Source organism: Eumetopias jubatus, unplaced genomic scaffold, assembly GCF_037043125.1.
Source record: "Eumetopias jubatus isolate StellerSeaLion01/CBP00866 unplaced genomic scaffold, mEumJub1_p1.0 scaffold_11, whole genome shotgun sequence".
In the NCBI taxonomy this organism is placed as follows: domain Eukaryota; kingdom Metazoa; phylum Chordata; class Mammalia; order Carnivora; family Otariidae; genus Eumetopias; species Eumetopias jubatus.
The window spans coordinates 25,611,291-25,627,500 of NW_028274817.1; the positions used below are offsets into that span (position 1 = coordinate 25,611,291).

At 35.7% G+C, this 16,210-nt stretch overlaps 1 protein-coding gene and 1 pseudogene across 13 annotated transcripts in view; one reads left to right on the forward strand and one right to left on the reverse strand.

Moving 5' to 3' along the window:
- Positions 1-16,210, forward strand: part of THOC2 (THO complex subunit 2) — a 114,170-nt gene that overhangs the window by 97,946 nt on the left and 14 nt on the right. For 8 of the 13 annotated variants that reach the window (XM_028122704.2, XM_028122711.2, XM_028122707.2 and 5 more), the window contains exons 34-39: positions 4,443-4,580; positions 4,917-4,986; positions 5,069-5,226; positions 7,257-7,333; positions 7,815-7,860; positions 13,312-16,210. The exon at positions 13,312-16,210 is cut by the window's right edge and continues 14 nt beyond it. In XM_028122704.2, the coding sequence (XP_027978505.1) occupies positions 4,443-4,580; positions 4,917-4,986; positions 5,069-5,226; positions 7,257-7,333; positions 7,815-7,842 (471 nt within the window). In that variant the 3' untranslated portion in view covers positions 7,843-7,860; positions 13,312-16,210. Of the gene's footprint in view, positions 1-4,442; positions 4,581-4,916; positions 4,987-5,068; positions 5,227-7,256; positions 7,579-7,814; positions 7,861-13,155 lie in introns of those variants that run through there. The other 5 variants (XM_028122705.2, XM_028122706.2, XM_088028658.1 and 2 more) reach the window with 5 other exon arrangements.
- Positions 13,126-13,941, reverse strand: LOC114223718 (tyrosine-protein kinase Fer pseudogene; annotated as a pseudogene).

Genomic DNA, 16,210 nt, shown 5'->3' on the forward strand with positions numbered 1-16,210 from the left:
TTTAATTTCTCAAAACAAATCCGTTAGGTTGTTTTCTGACTTTTTTAGACAACCCAAAAGACCAGAAAAGAAATTTGATGCATTCACATACTTTTCTAAAAACTGAGCCCATCTCAATCCATAAAACTCTATTGTCTCTGCTGAGCTACCTTTTTGGTAGTTGTAGCATAATTATCAAGAAATCTGGTTAATGTCAACTAATCATTCTCTTGGAGGGGAATACTCAACTTGATGGTCGTGTTTACATGTCAGTATTAATTCTTGCCTATTACTCTACTTTCTTGAGTATTCTTCTAAAAATAATGTGCAGTTTGTGTATCTTATTACAGAGTTCACTTCATTATTGTAGTTGAATTGTCCATTGTTCATGTTATTTTGTCTACTTATTATAAAATTTGTACCCTCTTTCACTTTGATTTTCTACTTTGCCTCCTCTTATATCTGCTAAGTATTATCTCTTACTGGTGGACCAATACAAAATGAAATTTTGAAACAAAGCTAGTTGACATTACTAACTGCTTTTAGATCTGTAGCTTTATAATGAAATGTCTGTGGATATTGGGCAATAAGCACTAATTTTTTAATAGTTTAGGTTAGCCAATATGCCTTTGTCCTGAAATTGTAGCATTGTTTTTAGAGTATACTGTATTAATCAAAAGAGTATTAGCTGTACTGTGTGAATGCTTTCTTTTAAGGTAAAACTTTTTATTGGCTAAAATATGTATTGCAATACAGTTGGTTTTCATAACCAGTTTGGGATTATGTATGTCAGTCTTAACCATCAGTGGCTTGTGTGGGCTATTTTTAAATTCATGGGTTAACAATGTTACCTTGTGAGTATTTATTTCCTGAAACATACTTTGAAGCAGTTTGAAACCTGCTGTTATAGTTAACTGGAATTTCTCATCAATGATGAAAATTATGGTTCCTTAAATTTGTGAAAGCCTTTTGAAAATAAAACATGTGAGATAAATATGTTATCTCATTTCATGCTCATAACAGTGCTGTGAGGTAGTTAGGGCAGGAGGGTAGTGTCTTTTGGACAAATAAGAGACTGAAAAAGTTCTTGATCTTTTCCCAGTGGCATATAACTTGTTAGTAGTACCAAAACTTGGACTAAAATTAAGGTTCCTCAAGTATTCTTACCACAATGAAAAAAAAATTGCAAAAAAAATATATGGTCCCTTGATTCTTTGCACCCATTTCAGCAGTAGTCGAAATGGGTTCCTAACTCCTTTAGTGTGTTTGCCTTGTTTTTAAAATTATAGTGCTTTAAGTCAGTCTCCCTATCCCCCTTTGAAAAAAGATAGTGATTTTCTGGATATTTAAAGTTCAGTAGATTTATTCCACATTCAACCAGAAATTTTTGAAAATGGCATCTGAATGCACTTGTGAAAATCGTGTGACTCATACCACTTTTCAGATCCTTAGTGCTCAGTATGGTTAACTTGGTGATATGATTAGGTGTTCAATAACTATTTGAAATGAACTCTTATGCCTTTGGACTTTGGTAAAGCATCCACAGATTACTGGTCTGCATTTTTATATGTCTAGGAAAGTTCAATAGCATATGAATGTCTTACAAAAAAAAAAACCCCCAAAAAACGTTACCGGACTTTGATCTTTAAAATCGACGATCTATATCAACTCACTGTTTCTGGGGTAGCTTTTACTTTTTAGAGGATTTGAATGATGTGTGTATATTTTTCGTGTTCTCTTGTCAGTTGTACATATAAAATTGTTTCTGTGCTTTTTTTAGTTATGCTTTTTCCCTGGGATCCTCTTTTTTATTAAATTACTTAACTATTTTCACCTTCTAATCCATGGTAAAAGTAATACATGGATTTGGCTTTTCAAGTGGGATTTGTTAAAGGGAGAAAAATCTAGCTTAGTATCCAAATTGTTTCTGTTTACCTTCCACCCCCAACTTCCAATTGGCATATTTCCAGTTTGGTCACTTGTGTTTTCACCTAGCAAACCTGGCAGCTACATTTGATGAAAGTGTGAAAAGCATTTTCTTTACCCAAGCTTCTCTGTAATTGAGGAGGGCAGCAGTGACCACTCAAAACAGAATTCAGGTTTTAATTCTGTTCATCGTCTTAAAACAAGGATTTATAATCAAAGGGAAGCCTACAAGTGAGGCCATCTTTATATATGGTAGCCTTGATAAAGTCAGTGTAGCAGTGTTAACAGATTTTGAAAATCAGTCATGTTTTTTGGACCTGTTGATCCCAATGTAAAGAATAAAAGCAAATGAAAAGCAAAATCCATCAACACTATATGCAGATCAATTTAACAAATCATTCATTTTGTTTGGCAAACATGTATTTAGTACTTGGTTGTGTACAAGGCAGTAGGAAGTGTGTAAAAGTAGAAAAGACACATTAGCTTCCCTGCCATACTGGAAACTGTTACGGACAAGAATAAGTGACATGAAATTAATAGGGAATACCTTTCACAAGAAAAGGTTAATATATAATAATAACAGGAATTCACTGGAAAGTGAGTTGCAGAGTTGAGGGACGATTAAAGTGCTGATGGCTTTTGAGCTGTCTTTGAAGACTAGTAGGATTTTAAGAGATTAAGATAAAGTGAGCTACCATTCTGGTGAAGAGAACTGCTGGGAAGGACAGGGTGTTAGGGAGCCAGTGGTAGCCAAAGCATAGAGTGCATTAGGTTGCCCTATAGTAGGATATAATTGTGCAAAGATTGTGAAGAGCTTGGAAGTACTAAGGAGTATGCATTTTATTCCGTAGGCAGTGAGAGACTGCATCCTACTATGGAAAAGAGTATTGTGATCAGAACTATTTTTAGAAGGGTAGGAAGAATGAATAGAATTAGGTACATTTCTAAAGTAAGAATATATAGGTTTCTCAGGTCCTTACAATACAGAATTCAAGTTAGGCACAATTAAAAACTTCATTCTTGAGGAGTGTGTGTGTGTGTGCGTGTGTATGTACATGCGTGTGCTTGTGTGTACTTACGTGTAATCACAACCCCCCCGTTTTTTCTTTTATCAGGAGAATTAAGCAATACTTCCCTTAGAGAAATCTTCTTTGAGTATTGCAGGAATATATTATTTCTTTTGTCCTATCATTTTCATAAGTAATATTAACTTAAGATATGAATAAACCTCACAATTAGAAAATCTTGAAGTGTTGTATAGGGCATTAACCCAGCAAGAGTACCATTCGGACAAGCACTTTTATGACTGTTTCTCATTCTCTTGCTCTTTGTTATTAATAAAATTTTGTCTATTTCAGTTGATCATCAACTTTTAAACATTGACATTTTAAAGAATCTACTTCTGCATTGCTAATGGCAGTATTTCTGAGCCAACTGAATTGAAAATATTTGGTGGTGTTAAAGTGTTTCTTTAATTTTCAAACTGATGGTCTTTTTTTGATGTATTCCTTTGACTACAAAGGATTTCCTCATGTAAAACTATTTGACTTTTGACTCACTATTGTTTTCATTCCTAAGGTATATCTAGGATTGTGTAGTTATGTAATGAGTTATATTTCATATTCTGCCTAATACTTGTAACGTCTTAAATTGAACATAAACTTGTAGCACAGTTACAAATGCTGTAAGGATAGGTATCTGATAACTTCCTTAATGTTTTCTTTTATACTAGATTTCCATATTTACAACTTGCATAAGTTATTAAGGTTGTCTCTTAATTATTTAGGTAGCACATCCTTGATCTTTGGCTGTTTATTGCCTGTGGGCCTTTTGAAACAATAGGCAGACATCAGTTCATCATTTTTCAGTCTCTGAGTTTTTTTTATCATCCTCAGCTGACCAAATGGTTTTCTGAGCTATTTAGAACCAGTGAGACAAATTTCACAGTCTGTTGTGATTATTTGGTAGAAATTGGAGTGCTTTCAGAAGTAGAGGATATGCAGCCTTTACATTTATAAAAATAATTTAGGGTAATGTATGCATGGTATATGCTGAGGCAGAAAAGACTTAGTAAAATCATGGCTAGGTTTTATTTTATACTTTGGCTTACTTGCCTTGTAAGTGGATGGTAAAACTAAAATTTCTGTGATTGTGTAGAGGTTTGTATCTTTTTTTTTTTTTTTTTTTACAGTAGAGAAAGTCAGTCATTATTTTTCACATGGACTCCTGTAGTGGTGGTTATAGATCTTCACAATGGAGTTATAAAAGGAACTGTAGCTTATAGATTTACTCATGAGTCTCAGTTAAGACAGGAATGAACTGATTGAGTTTAAATGAAAATTTTTGTAAGGCCAAGAATTGAAGTCTTTGCATAATTTGTGCCATGCTCTTGTATTTCACCTCTTGTAATCCAGACAGCTGACCAGTTTTGACTTTGGGTCTAACTACCAATTGTCTTTCATTAAATAAACAATCAAGCAGATGAAGCTGATACTGGAAAACTAATAATCTTTAGTAATATTGCCTTAATTTAACAGCTCTACATTAATCATACTCCTCCACCACTGTCCAAGAGTAAGGAGAGAGAAATGGACAAGAAAGACTTGGACAAGTCGAGGGAAAGATCCAGAGAAAGAGAGAAAAAAGATGAAAAGGACAGGAAAGAGCGGAAAAGGGTTTGTAATTTTTTAAAAACTAGTTTGGAAAGCCATTATATTATGTATGGTAGTGTGTTGCCTTTTTTAAAGTACTAGTTTGTTGCATGGCAAGCTGTTATTTGGTGTTTTAACTGGTATTTTCACCCTAAAATGTGTTTGAATTGAATCTTCTACAGTAATAAGGATCTTCAGCCTAACAGTCTACCAGCTCTGCTTGTCTTTCATGTCATTTTACAATGTAAAACGACTGCCAGTACTCTACAATGCTAGTTAGCTGTACCCTTGTATAAAAGTAATATTTTAAAACAAAAACATAAACTCTTGATCAATGTAGTTCACAATTCTTGGTTCTAGGATCATTCAAACAATGACCGTGAAGTGCCGCCGGACTTAGCCAAGAGGCGAAAAGAGGAAAATGGAACAAGTAGGTAGATTTATTAATGCTTTTGAAGCTGTTGTCAAACTGAACTGGAAGAGGCTTTCATGATTCTCTTTTATACTTTTAGTGGGGGTTTCAAAACACAAAAGTGAAAGTCCGTGTGAGTCTCCTTATCCAAATGAGAAGGACAAGGAAAAAAATAAGTCAAAATCTTCAGGCAAAGAAAAAGGCGGCGATTCTTTTAAATCTGAAAAGATGGATAAAATCTCCTCCGGTGGCAAAAAGGTAAATTAGGGAAACAAAGGAACAAAAGGCTTTTTCTTGAAAAATTGACTCTGAGTATTTAGCAAATACTGAGTTTTTTTTGGTAATCAAATAGTCTTTGGTTACTTATTTGAGGGTGGGAAGGGGAGGCAGTGGGGGAGGGCAGGTTATCTGGGGGGGAATTCCAGCCAGTTGGGTGCCAAATTATGGGAAGAGTAGAATTAGTTTACCTCTGAAATTCCTTTTCTCTCCATTCCACCCCCACCTACTTCTATTCATTGAGCTTTACCCTTTACCCTTTCTTTTTGTGTTTTCTTTTATTCCTCCTTGCCAACAGTGTTTTTGGTTTCTTTACATTCATGAGATTAAAATATGGTTATGTGTATTCTTTCTCCCTGATCATTACATTGTCATAAAGTCTTTATTAATTGTAATTTTTAAACATTTTTATAACATTTTCTCCTAATAAACTTACGTGTTTGCAACTTGTATTTGATTTTCAAACTAAGTATAATGTGCATTTTCTTAGATACTCATGGATGATATTTATAATACATTTCATGCATCTGCCATAAAGTAGGCAAGTCATTACTAAGGTGTAAAGTGTTTCAAAAGCATTATTATGGTACATATAGTCATAGTTCTTAAAAGCAGTTTTGGAAAATTGTAAGGTAATCATTTTAAAATTTCTCTGTGCTTTGGGGTGCTTGGGTGGCTCAGTCAGTTAAGCTTCTGGCTCTTGATCTCGGGGTCATGAGTTCAAGCCCTGCGTTGGGCTCCATGCTGGGTGTGGAGCCTACTTAAAAAAATTCTGTATGTTTTAAAAGTGATGCTCCTTTTAAATAAGTATTTTTTAAATTGAGGTAAAATTCACATAACATAAAAATAACCATTGTAAAGTGTACAATTCAATGGCATTTAGTATATTTACAATGTTTTGCGATCATCATGTCTATCAAGTTCCAAAACATTTTCATCACCCCAAAGAGAAACCCCATACCCATTAAGCAGTCATTCCCTATTTCCCTCTCCTTTTAGCCCCTGTCAACTACTAATTTGCTTTCTGTCTCTATGGGCTTACCAGTTTTGGATATTTTATGTAAATGGAATTGAATAATAATGTGGCCTTTTGTGTCTGACTTCTTTCACTTAGCATAATATTTTGAGAGTCTTCCATGCTGTAGCATGTATCAGTACTTCCATTTCTTTTTATGGCTGAATAATATTCCATTGTATGCATATACCACATTTGTTCATCCATTTGTCAGTTGATGGACTTTTTTGTTGTTTCCCTTTGGCTATTGTGAATAGTGCTGCTATGAATGTTCGTGTGCTGCTTTGAAGTGTTTGTTTGAAGACCTGTTTTTAGTTCTCTTGTGCGTATACCCAGGAGTGGAATTTCTGGGTTATATGGTAATGCTATGTTTAACTTTTTGAGGAACCGACAAACTTTTCCACAGTGGCTGATCAGCTTATGTTTTACCAGCAATGTACAAGGGTGCCAATTTCTCTACATCATTGCCAATGCTTGTTATTTTCTGGGTTTTTTTTTAATTATTAATTTTTTTTTTTAATATAGCCATCCTAGTGGGTGTGAAGTGGTATCTCATTGTGGTTTTGATTTTGCATTTCCTTAATGACTAATGATGTTGAGCATCTTTTCATGTGTTTGTTGGCCATTTGTATACCTTCTTTGGAGAAATCTCTTCAGATGCTGTGGCCATTTTTAAATTGGATTGTTTGTCTTTTTGTTGCTCCGTTGTAAGACTTCTTTATATAGTCTAGAAACTAGACCCGTATGAGATGTATGATTTGCAAATATTTTCCCCCATTCCGTACATTGTATTTTCACTTTCTTGCTAGTGTTCTTTGATGCATGAAAGTTTTTGTTTTTGATGAAGTCCAATTTTTTTCTTTTGTTGCTTGTGCTTTTGGCATCATTAAATACGTTTTTGAAGAAAATGTATGACTGATGGGTGATAAAAAGGGATTTTGAGCTGATTTTTATATTTGGTTTTCCCTTCCCAAACTAATTCCACCATTCCTTATAGGAGTCCAGGCATGATAAAGAAAAGATAGAAAAGAAAGAGAAACGGGACAGTTCAGGAGGAAAGGAAGAGAAGAAACAATATCCTTTTCATCTTATTGGAGTTTTTAATCAGTGTAATGGAAAGCTTTGATACTGGTCATGTTCAGAATTGTACCCTTGTAGTATGTGGTCTGAATAAAGTTTAAGGGCTTACTAGCTTTTAAATAGTCTCTTCAGTTAACCCTCTCAAATGTATGAAATGTGGAAGTGGGAGACTTGATATATATATATTTTTTTTAACTTCTGTGGTGACTGTGAGGTTGTTTTATGCCGTCAAGGGATTTAGATTCTCTCTGGTCGTATTACTACTGAGAGGAAGAAAGGGAACAGAGTGCCTTGGGCTGGGGGCATGGGGATTAGAAGGGCAAGATGATGCAGCAGATGAGCAGAGCTGGTAGAAGTTGAGGCTACCAGGCTGGTCGGAGCCAATTAGGCCTGCAAGCTGAAGGACTGCACTAAAAAGTTGAGACACCATTCCTTTTTTTTTTTCAAAGTTGTTTTCCCTTAATTTGTCATCTACTCATAAGTCCTCGGACAAGCACAGATAATGAAGACTTTCAATCAAGGTGAGTGTTTTCTCACCTCCTTTCATTTAAAGATAGAAATATGAAATGAGGTCTGATAATGTTGGAGAAACTAGATACATTTTGCAAGATGCAACTTGAATTTGCACCTAACTCTAATGACCAGGTCTTTGGGTACAGATGCAAAACAAGATTCACAGTTACTTTTAAGCTGCTTTCATCTTAAGCTTGCTGATTAGCCACGCAGTTTTGTTTTTGTTTTTGTTTTTTTTAAGCACCAAGATGTATTTAAGAACATCTGGCTTTCTCTTCACCACTCATTCCCAACTTCTCTGGATAATTAATCACCTTTTTTTAAAGTACCTATAGCCTTGTGGGTGGTGCTGGTATCTGTACTTTACAGGTGAAGAACCTGAGACTCTGAGGGGTTAAGTTGAAGAGGCTAGCAGAGATATTAGCTGACAGAGCCAGTATTCACAGCATAGGTTTTCTTGCCCTTTAGTGTTCTCTGTTCTTCTTTTTGCCTTTTCATGCAGATGTGTTATCCAGAAATTTTTGTTCTAAGTTTTTATGCCTCATTTTCTACCACAGCCCATGTTTTGCAAGGCCAGAAAATAGGGTCTGTGCTTTTTGTTCTGGAATTTAAAATATGCAACGTTTTCAAGGTAATTATGCCTTGTATGAGATTTAAAAAGTGTTTAACCATCTTAAATAAATTGTATGTGAACAGTAGTTTACTCTGTCTTAGTGAAGAGAGTGTTCAGAACTTAAGATAGTCTTTTTTGAGTACTCAGATCATCATCTGAATAGCTCTTGTTTGGTGATACTTTAGGATTATTGAGATTTGTAGGATGATTTGCCCTCTACATTTAATTGTTTGAGATGGCCGTATTTGAAGTTGTCAACTCTTTTGTAGCCCATTTTCTTGCTTCCATTATAGCTGTCATTTCTTAATGATATCAAGTATACTTGCAATGATATCAAGTATACTTGCTGTCTCTACCCTCCCCCTAATATTATTTGCTGCTGCTTTTATGAAACCAGAGAGAGAACCAAGACTGTTTACGGTTGTTTAAATTAAGAGTCAGAAATGTATGAGAGCCTGTTCTGTATAAGGTATGAGTTTTAGGGCATGGATTTTGTCCCATTTAGTTTGACTGCAGAGCAGGGACTTGAATTTGCCAGCTGGGTAATATCCTAACAAGTGGTGTGTGCCTTGCTTTGTTATTCTCTCCTTGTTATCTAAGTAGTAGAATAGGCTAAATGAGAGTTATGAGAGAACATTTAGAATTTAGTAGATTTTCTTGAAAACCTTTAGAAAGATTGCCCATTCCTCAGTTGTAGTCATCCCCTGCCCCAACAACTAACTAGCTGTCTTCCCTAGCGAACTATAAACTCATCTTTTTTTATGCTTCACTTTACTCTTTTCTTTTGGCATTTTGCTTTTTACTTCTTGCTTTCACATGGTCTCCTTATTAAAGAAAACAAAAGAACCTACCACTTATCTCTTCATTAGGTATGGGTCAACCTTTGTGACTGACCACTTTAATGTGATTTTATATATATTCTCTTTACTCAGTACCTAAATATTGTTCTTTGGTATGTGAAGGTTTTACTACAGATTTCTTTGAGTTCTTATTCACACAGGCCATGGTTTTGTACTTTACCTCTCTCTATAAGCTTTCAGGACCAAAGGCATGAAAAGACTGATTTGGGTGTTAGATGTTAGGTCGGTGGTCTTATAGCAAACCTTCTCAGTTCAGATGTCCTTTTAAGATATATTTGGCTTGATGTTCATCCTGTTCACTTTCTTCTTGACAACCATGTCCTGTACTTTCTCCTTGGGTAAACTCTTAATTTTGTGAGGCTCTGGTTGATTTTGTCCTTCTTCTGGCTGTGCTGGCTGCCTCCTTCTATTTGGATACATTCTAGGATTAGTCAGGTCTTTCTTTTGTTCTTCCTTGTCCTTTAGAAGTCTCATCATTTCTGATTGGCACCATTTACCTTTAGGCTCCTTCAAATCTGCAGCTCTCTGCTCCCTTTTTTAGTTATTTTATGTTCTACAGAAAAGAGAGCTGCTGTATAATGTCACATTTCCATGATTCAAAGATGTTATTAATTGTTAAGATTCATTGTTGGTTTCTAGAACTATTTTTTGAGCAGAGTGGATAGGGAAATGACATTGATTTGTAAATATCACCCTGATTTCAGGAAAATTAAAATGATCACATTAGAGGTAAGAAAATACAATGTGTAAATGTGACCCAGATTAAATTGCTTCCGAAGTCTTCTGTCGTCTTTTCCTATCTCATGATTTTTAGTTGTAAAATCCTTTCTCCTTGTTCTCTGTATCTTCTGTTACTTGTTATTGCTAATGTTTTTGTCCAAATTCATCTTATCTTTCCTTGATTTAGTCTCTTGAACACTACTAGTTGCTTTGCCTTTAACTTTTTCCCCTAGTTTAATCTCTAAAAACTCCTGCCTATTAAAAATTTTTTCTTAGAACCAGGTTCCTTTAGCTTCTCAATTTTAATTTGATATGTGTGAGCCTCAGTTCATGAGTGTCAGGGTTAACTAACTTTTGAGAGTCCTTTTGTGAACCAGATGCCATACTGAGACTTGCTCCCAGACTTTGAGAAGCTCAGTCTTCTTGGACTTTGATTCTTGATTTTGAAGAATATTAGCAGTTAAGCTCTATCCTACCCATCTGTATTTGTAGTATACTACATTCCTGTTCTAATCCTCCACTCCAACGAGGCCTGATCTGTTTTGCAGGTTCTTCTCTCACCTCCAGTATCATAGGTGTAACCTAACTCTTTTATCCTTTAAACCACACTCTGCCCAAGGGCAAATTCTTAGCCCTTGGGCAGACTGTGCCTTGTTATATGTACTTCCTTGGCCTCACACAATATTTAACCTTATTTTAATTGATATGATAAAATCCAAATTTCAGTTTCTCTTGAAGAATTGGAACATCTGGCAACATTGTGTCCTGATTTCTGCATGGCAACAATCAGCTGGGCCCCCTAGGTGCTGCCCGCCCCCTTATATAGAGAGTGGGTCTTTTTTTTTTTTTTTATAGTTTACCTCAATCAGTCCCCACCCCACTTCATTTATTTCCATTATATACTAGCGTCTGTAAACAATTGATTTTGTAATTCCTGTTCTGAGCCTTTTTTCTCCAGTCCATACTTAGGAACTGACCTCCTAAGTGCTCAAAGATTGTTTATTTTAGGAATGTGTCGCCATGGTGAAGCACAGTCCTAGGTCCTGGTAATATTTGTTGGAGTGGGGAGTGTTCAGTTAGGTTTCTTTTTTGGTTTCCCATTGCTTATGTGTGGGCATGTCTGCTTGCCTCCAGAGTCTTAGTCATAGATTCCTGTGTAATATATGAGTATGTTACATATCCCTCTCCTTAGATTGTGATCTTGTTGAAGACAGTGACTTCATCCTTTCCTTCTAATCAAGCAACCAGGTATTTTTCTCTATTGCCTGCTGTGTTTCAGATACTCTGTTAAGTCTACAGGGAGAGCTATGTGCAGAAGTATTATGTATATCTCTTTGGGATTGATGAGAAAGAGCACTGGACTTTTTTTTGCCCTCAAAAGAAGGTTCACTTTATAGCATTTGGTAGTATCCTGTTTAAGAAGAGGTTGCTTTGTGTGCTACAACACATTTTTGAGGGCAGGTTTATTATGCTTTCATTTTGGTCTGTATGTGGTAATCATTAAATGCGTTCGAAAATTTTGTTAGGAGATTGAAATGATAGACACAAACTATTTTTCTCTTCATTACCATCATTTATACTCTTTAGTGGATGTGCATTCTTTGCACTGATATTCATAGGTACCAAAAAGTTGGACAGAATAGGAATTTTCTATTTTCTTTTTCTCACGTAGGGTAGACCAAATATTCAGTAGGTGCTGTGCTGTTTTTATTGGGACATAGGCCTAGAAAAGGACTCCCATGCCACATTTACCCCTGAGTGTGAATATCCCTTATACATGCTTTTATCCTAAGAGGCACCCCTGTGTGTGCTAAGATTCAGTTCAACAGAATTCCAGTTTTAATTCTGTGTCACATTTATCTACATGGAACATCTCAGGAAGTATGTTTGCTATGATATGAATTCCTAGGTAGCAGTAGTATGAGGAGAGTAAATGAAGGAGTAAAGTGGAATTAAGATGGCTGTCCCTATGTCTTTCTCCTATATCTTCTTCCTCATAAATGTTCATTTGACTTTTTAACTGTCAGCTTCATCCATATATGCCTTTCTACTGTGTGTGTGTGTGTGTGTGTGTGTGTGTGTGTGTGTGTGTGTGTGAAATAGGATCACAAAATCCTGATAAATCAGCTTCAGAAACTGGTGAAAATGAAGTGAACCAAATTCTCAGATGCCTCCTTTGAGGTGAAGACACTTAACCCAAAACAATCTTATTAATTCTGTGGGCCTGTGTTTTATAGTTTCTCTAAAATTCTGTTGCCCTCAAGCAGGCTCCTTTATGAGGAATCTGTATACTATTGAAACATTTCTTAGGGTCTTTTTGGTGAATTTGATCATAAAATTTGTGTGTGTGTGTGTGTGTGTGTTTATAAGGGCATACCTTAGATAAGAAGGCTGAATTTATATTTGCCTTTCTTCTCTACTTTGATCACCAGTCTAGCTGTTCTTTTCTCAAGACCACTCTACTATTCAGACTTGCTTCTTGCTGTCACAACTCTCTATAAAGTAACATCATTTAAAACCAGCTCCTCAGCTCTGAGAGCATGCTCTTCGAGGGCATTTCATGCATAGTTTTCTGATGCCCAGGAGGAGGGTGTGGTGGAACTTAGGGAAGTTGCAACCTTACTAATACAGCAGGGCCTATTTCTGGGGGTGTTGGGGGGAGGGAATAAAATACCTCAGGATGTCCTGGCCAGATAATACCCAGTAGAAAGTGATGTTTACAAAGGTAATCTTGTCTTTCTGCAAACACAGTATTACCAGTGCAGTCAGTAGCACCGATAGAGTAGAGATGTCTAGGATGGAGGACAGCCAGCTCTGGACCCAGCCTGAAGTAGAAACCCTGTGAAAAACATCAGCAGTCCTAGGTGTGAAAAAGGTAGATCTGTGTTAACTCTTGCATTTAGCGCCTCTGCTTTGTTATTTACAAACATTAAAGTGGCACATATTTTTAAAAAAATAAAAAAACCAATAACCTTAGGAGAATGTTCCAGGTAATGTGGTATAAATGCATTGTTAATGAGAAGAAAATATTACTCTGCTGGAAGATAAGAGTCCTGAAGGCTGAGTTTGGCATTGTTTCATCACCATATGACTTTTCTTCTTGATGGCAGTTCTTTCTGAAGTTCACTGAACTTGGGGCCGTTTTCAAGTTTGTAATCCCAACACTTCAACATTGTATTGATAAATACGCTCTGGACACTGCTGAGAGACTGACATCCAGTATCTTCTTTCCACTTGCTCTTGTGCTTGCTGATTTGTCATTCCAGGGTATGGACAGACCCCTAAGCTGAAGGTCTCCCAGAGGAGGATGCCAAAGCTCCATGCGTCACTGTCAGAACGATATCTCCCATAATTAAGAGCTTCTGGTGCTGTCCATTTAATGGGAATCTGCTTTAAGTCAGAAGATGAATACACACCACCATCCTCTTGACGAGACATTCCAAAGTCACTGATTTTCAGAACATTATTTTCACCTCCAGGCAGTTTCTTGCAGCAAGGTCCCTGTGTATACAATTTTTACTCGAGATTCGCCATCCAGAAGCAGCATCTAATGAAAATTTCACTAACTGTTTTAGTTCATCCTTCTTTCTCAGAAAGGAGAGGAAATCGCCTCCTGGAACCAGTTCCTTAATGATACAGATAGGCTGTATTTGTGTGCGAACTCCTATAAGTTTGACAATATCGGGATGATTATATTGCTTGAGGATTTTGGCTTCTTGTAAAAATTTTAATTTCAGTTCCTGGGAAAGATCATCTTTACATGTTTTAATGGCAACAGCAGTTTTATCCTTTAATGTGCCCTTAAATATGTCAGCAAAAGTTCCCTTGCCCAGTAATTCTCCTACTGTGACATCATCATGATTGAGACCCCCATTTCTTTTTCTAGTTATGGCCATACTGATACCATGCTACTCTTTATTGCAACACTTTTTTTTTTTGCAATTTAAAAAATTGAGATAAAATTTACATAACATATAAAATTTGGCATTTTAAAGTGGTTTTTAGTATATTCACTATGTTGTAGCCATCACCACTAATTCCAGAACATTTCCATCATCCCCAGAAGAGACCCCATACCCGTTAGCAGTCACTCCCAATTCTCCCCTTCCCCGCCCCTGGAAACAGCTAATGTACTTTCTGTCTCTATGGATTTGCCTGTTTTGGACACTTCATAAAAATGGAATCATGCAATATGTGGCCTTTTGTGTCTGGCTTCTTTCACTTAGCATCATGTTTTCAAGGCTCATCCATGTTGTAGCATGTATCAGAACTTCATTTCTTTTTATAACTGAATAATGCTCCATTGTATGAATGTGTACCACATTTTGTTTATCCATTCATCAGTGATGGACAGGAACAGTGATTTTTAAGTATTAAAATTGTAAGTTCAACATTAGTGTATCCACAATTATAATTGGTAATGTCAAGGTTATACATGGTGTGAACAGAATGCTGTATAGAAATGTGTAAATTATTTGTCAGCATTTCATGCAAATGTGATTACTTTCCAAGGCCCTTCTAGCTCTGGTTTTATGAAATATGTGAATGTAGTATTTTCGTCAATAAAGTTTAATGCTTTAAGCATTAGTTTAAAATTTGAATGAGAACAATGTTAGGCAGATATGAAGTTATTTGCCACATGTTGTAATGATCATGTTTTGAATTTATTTCAATATGCAGTATTTGAAAATGTCAGTACATAAAGGAAAGGAAATGAGTATAGTTAAGTCAATATATTTTTAAAGCAATTTTTATAATTTAGCAGACATTGCATCTTAATATAAGTCACTATTAAAATCGTGTCCTTGTGAAAAATGTGATGTCATTTTTCTCTTTTTTTTTTTGTTGATCATGTAAAATCGGTTCCTTTTCATTGCTCTGTGTTCTCTTTACTTTTGACAAGCTATTGCTTGACCCTGTGGAATATTTTCTTGTTTCTATTTAATTTTATCCTCTCTCCCCTCCCCTGACTTCTCCCTCTCTCACAAACAAAATATTCAGTGTTCTTTTTTTTTTAAACTTCTCATAGTGTGCCTATCTTTAATGGTTTCTGAGAGGGGGAAATGATGAGAAATACACAAATATTTCATTCTTATCTGGGGACTTATTAATTCAAGCCTTTGTTATTGACAGAACTCATTGATTTTTCTTTGTTTCGTAAATCTTCCTTCTTTCCTTCCTTCTTGTTTTCCTCCTTTCCTCCTCCTTCATTTCTTTCCTCCCTCCCTCCCTTCCCTCCTTTGTTTCTCCTTGCCTCCCTCTGCCCCTTTTTTCCATCCATTCCCCCTTCCCTTTCTTCTCCCTGCCTCCTTCCTTCTCTTTTTCCTTTCTTATCTATCAATATAATCACTTTGTTTCTTTCAGGTGAGATTGGAATGAAATTGTTCAGCCGTGACCAGAAATTTATTTTCCTGAGTAGATTGCCGAGAATTATGAATCAAGAGGGCCCATTTGCATCTTCTTAAGTTATTCAGTTATCTGCTTTATTGCTCCATGCCGAAAACTTAAAATTGTTGAGTTGTGCATTACTGTATTTAACTTGTTGCTTAGTTTCTACATGTTTATTTTCAGTAAATGGCTGAAAGTGTTAACTGTTCCATATTTTTAGCACAATGTGCTGCATACAGTTCCCAACAAGCGAATAAGGTTACATGTGTACAGAATTTCACTTTAGGTTAACTAAATATTGCCTGGGTTTAGTTGGGGTTTTTTTGTTTGTTTTTTTTTTCCCCAATCTGAAATGCTTCCTTTTTATTGTTTGAAACTGAAAATAAACAATTATTGAACCATTTTGAATTTACCTCGTTTTAAAACTCAGTTTTAATTTATTATATGGCTTGTTTTTAATATTAGTCACTAAAAACAAAGTGGGAGCAGTGTCTTATGCAATGCTTAGGAATCATTTTATATAGTACGTGTACAACATTAAAACCTGTTTAAAAAAGAAAAAGGTACCAGCACTCACTTGTCCCTTGCCATTTTTTCTTGTAATTATGTCAGACAAATCGGGTGGGAAAACCGAAAGTTAATTATGTTTTAATTCTACAGCTACAGGAGCTTTGTATTGCTGAACTTTAGTCTGGAAAAGTTTCACAGTGACATTTTTAAAAGAAAATTTTTTTATCTACTGAATTCTACCAGTGTAACCTTTTTTCTAAATAAACA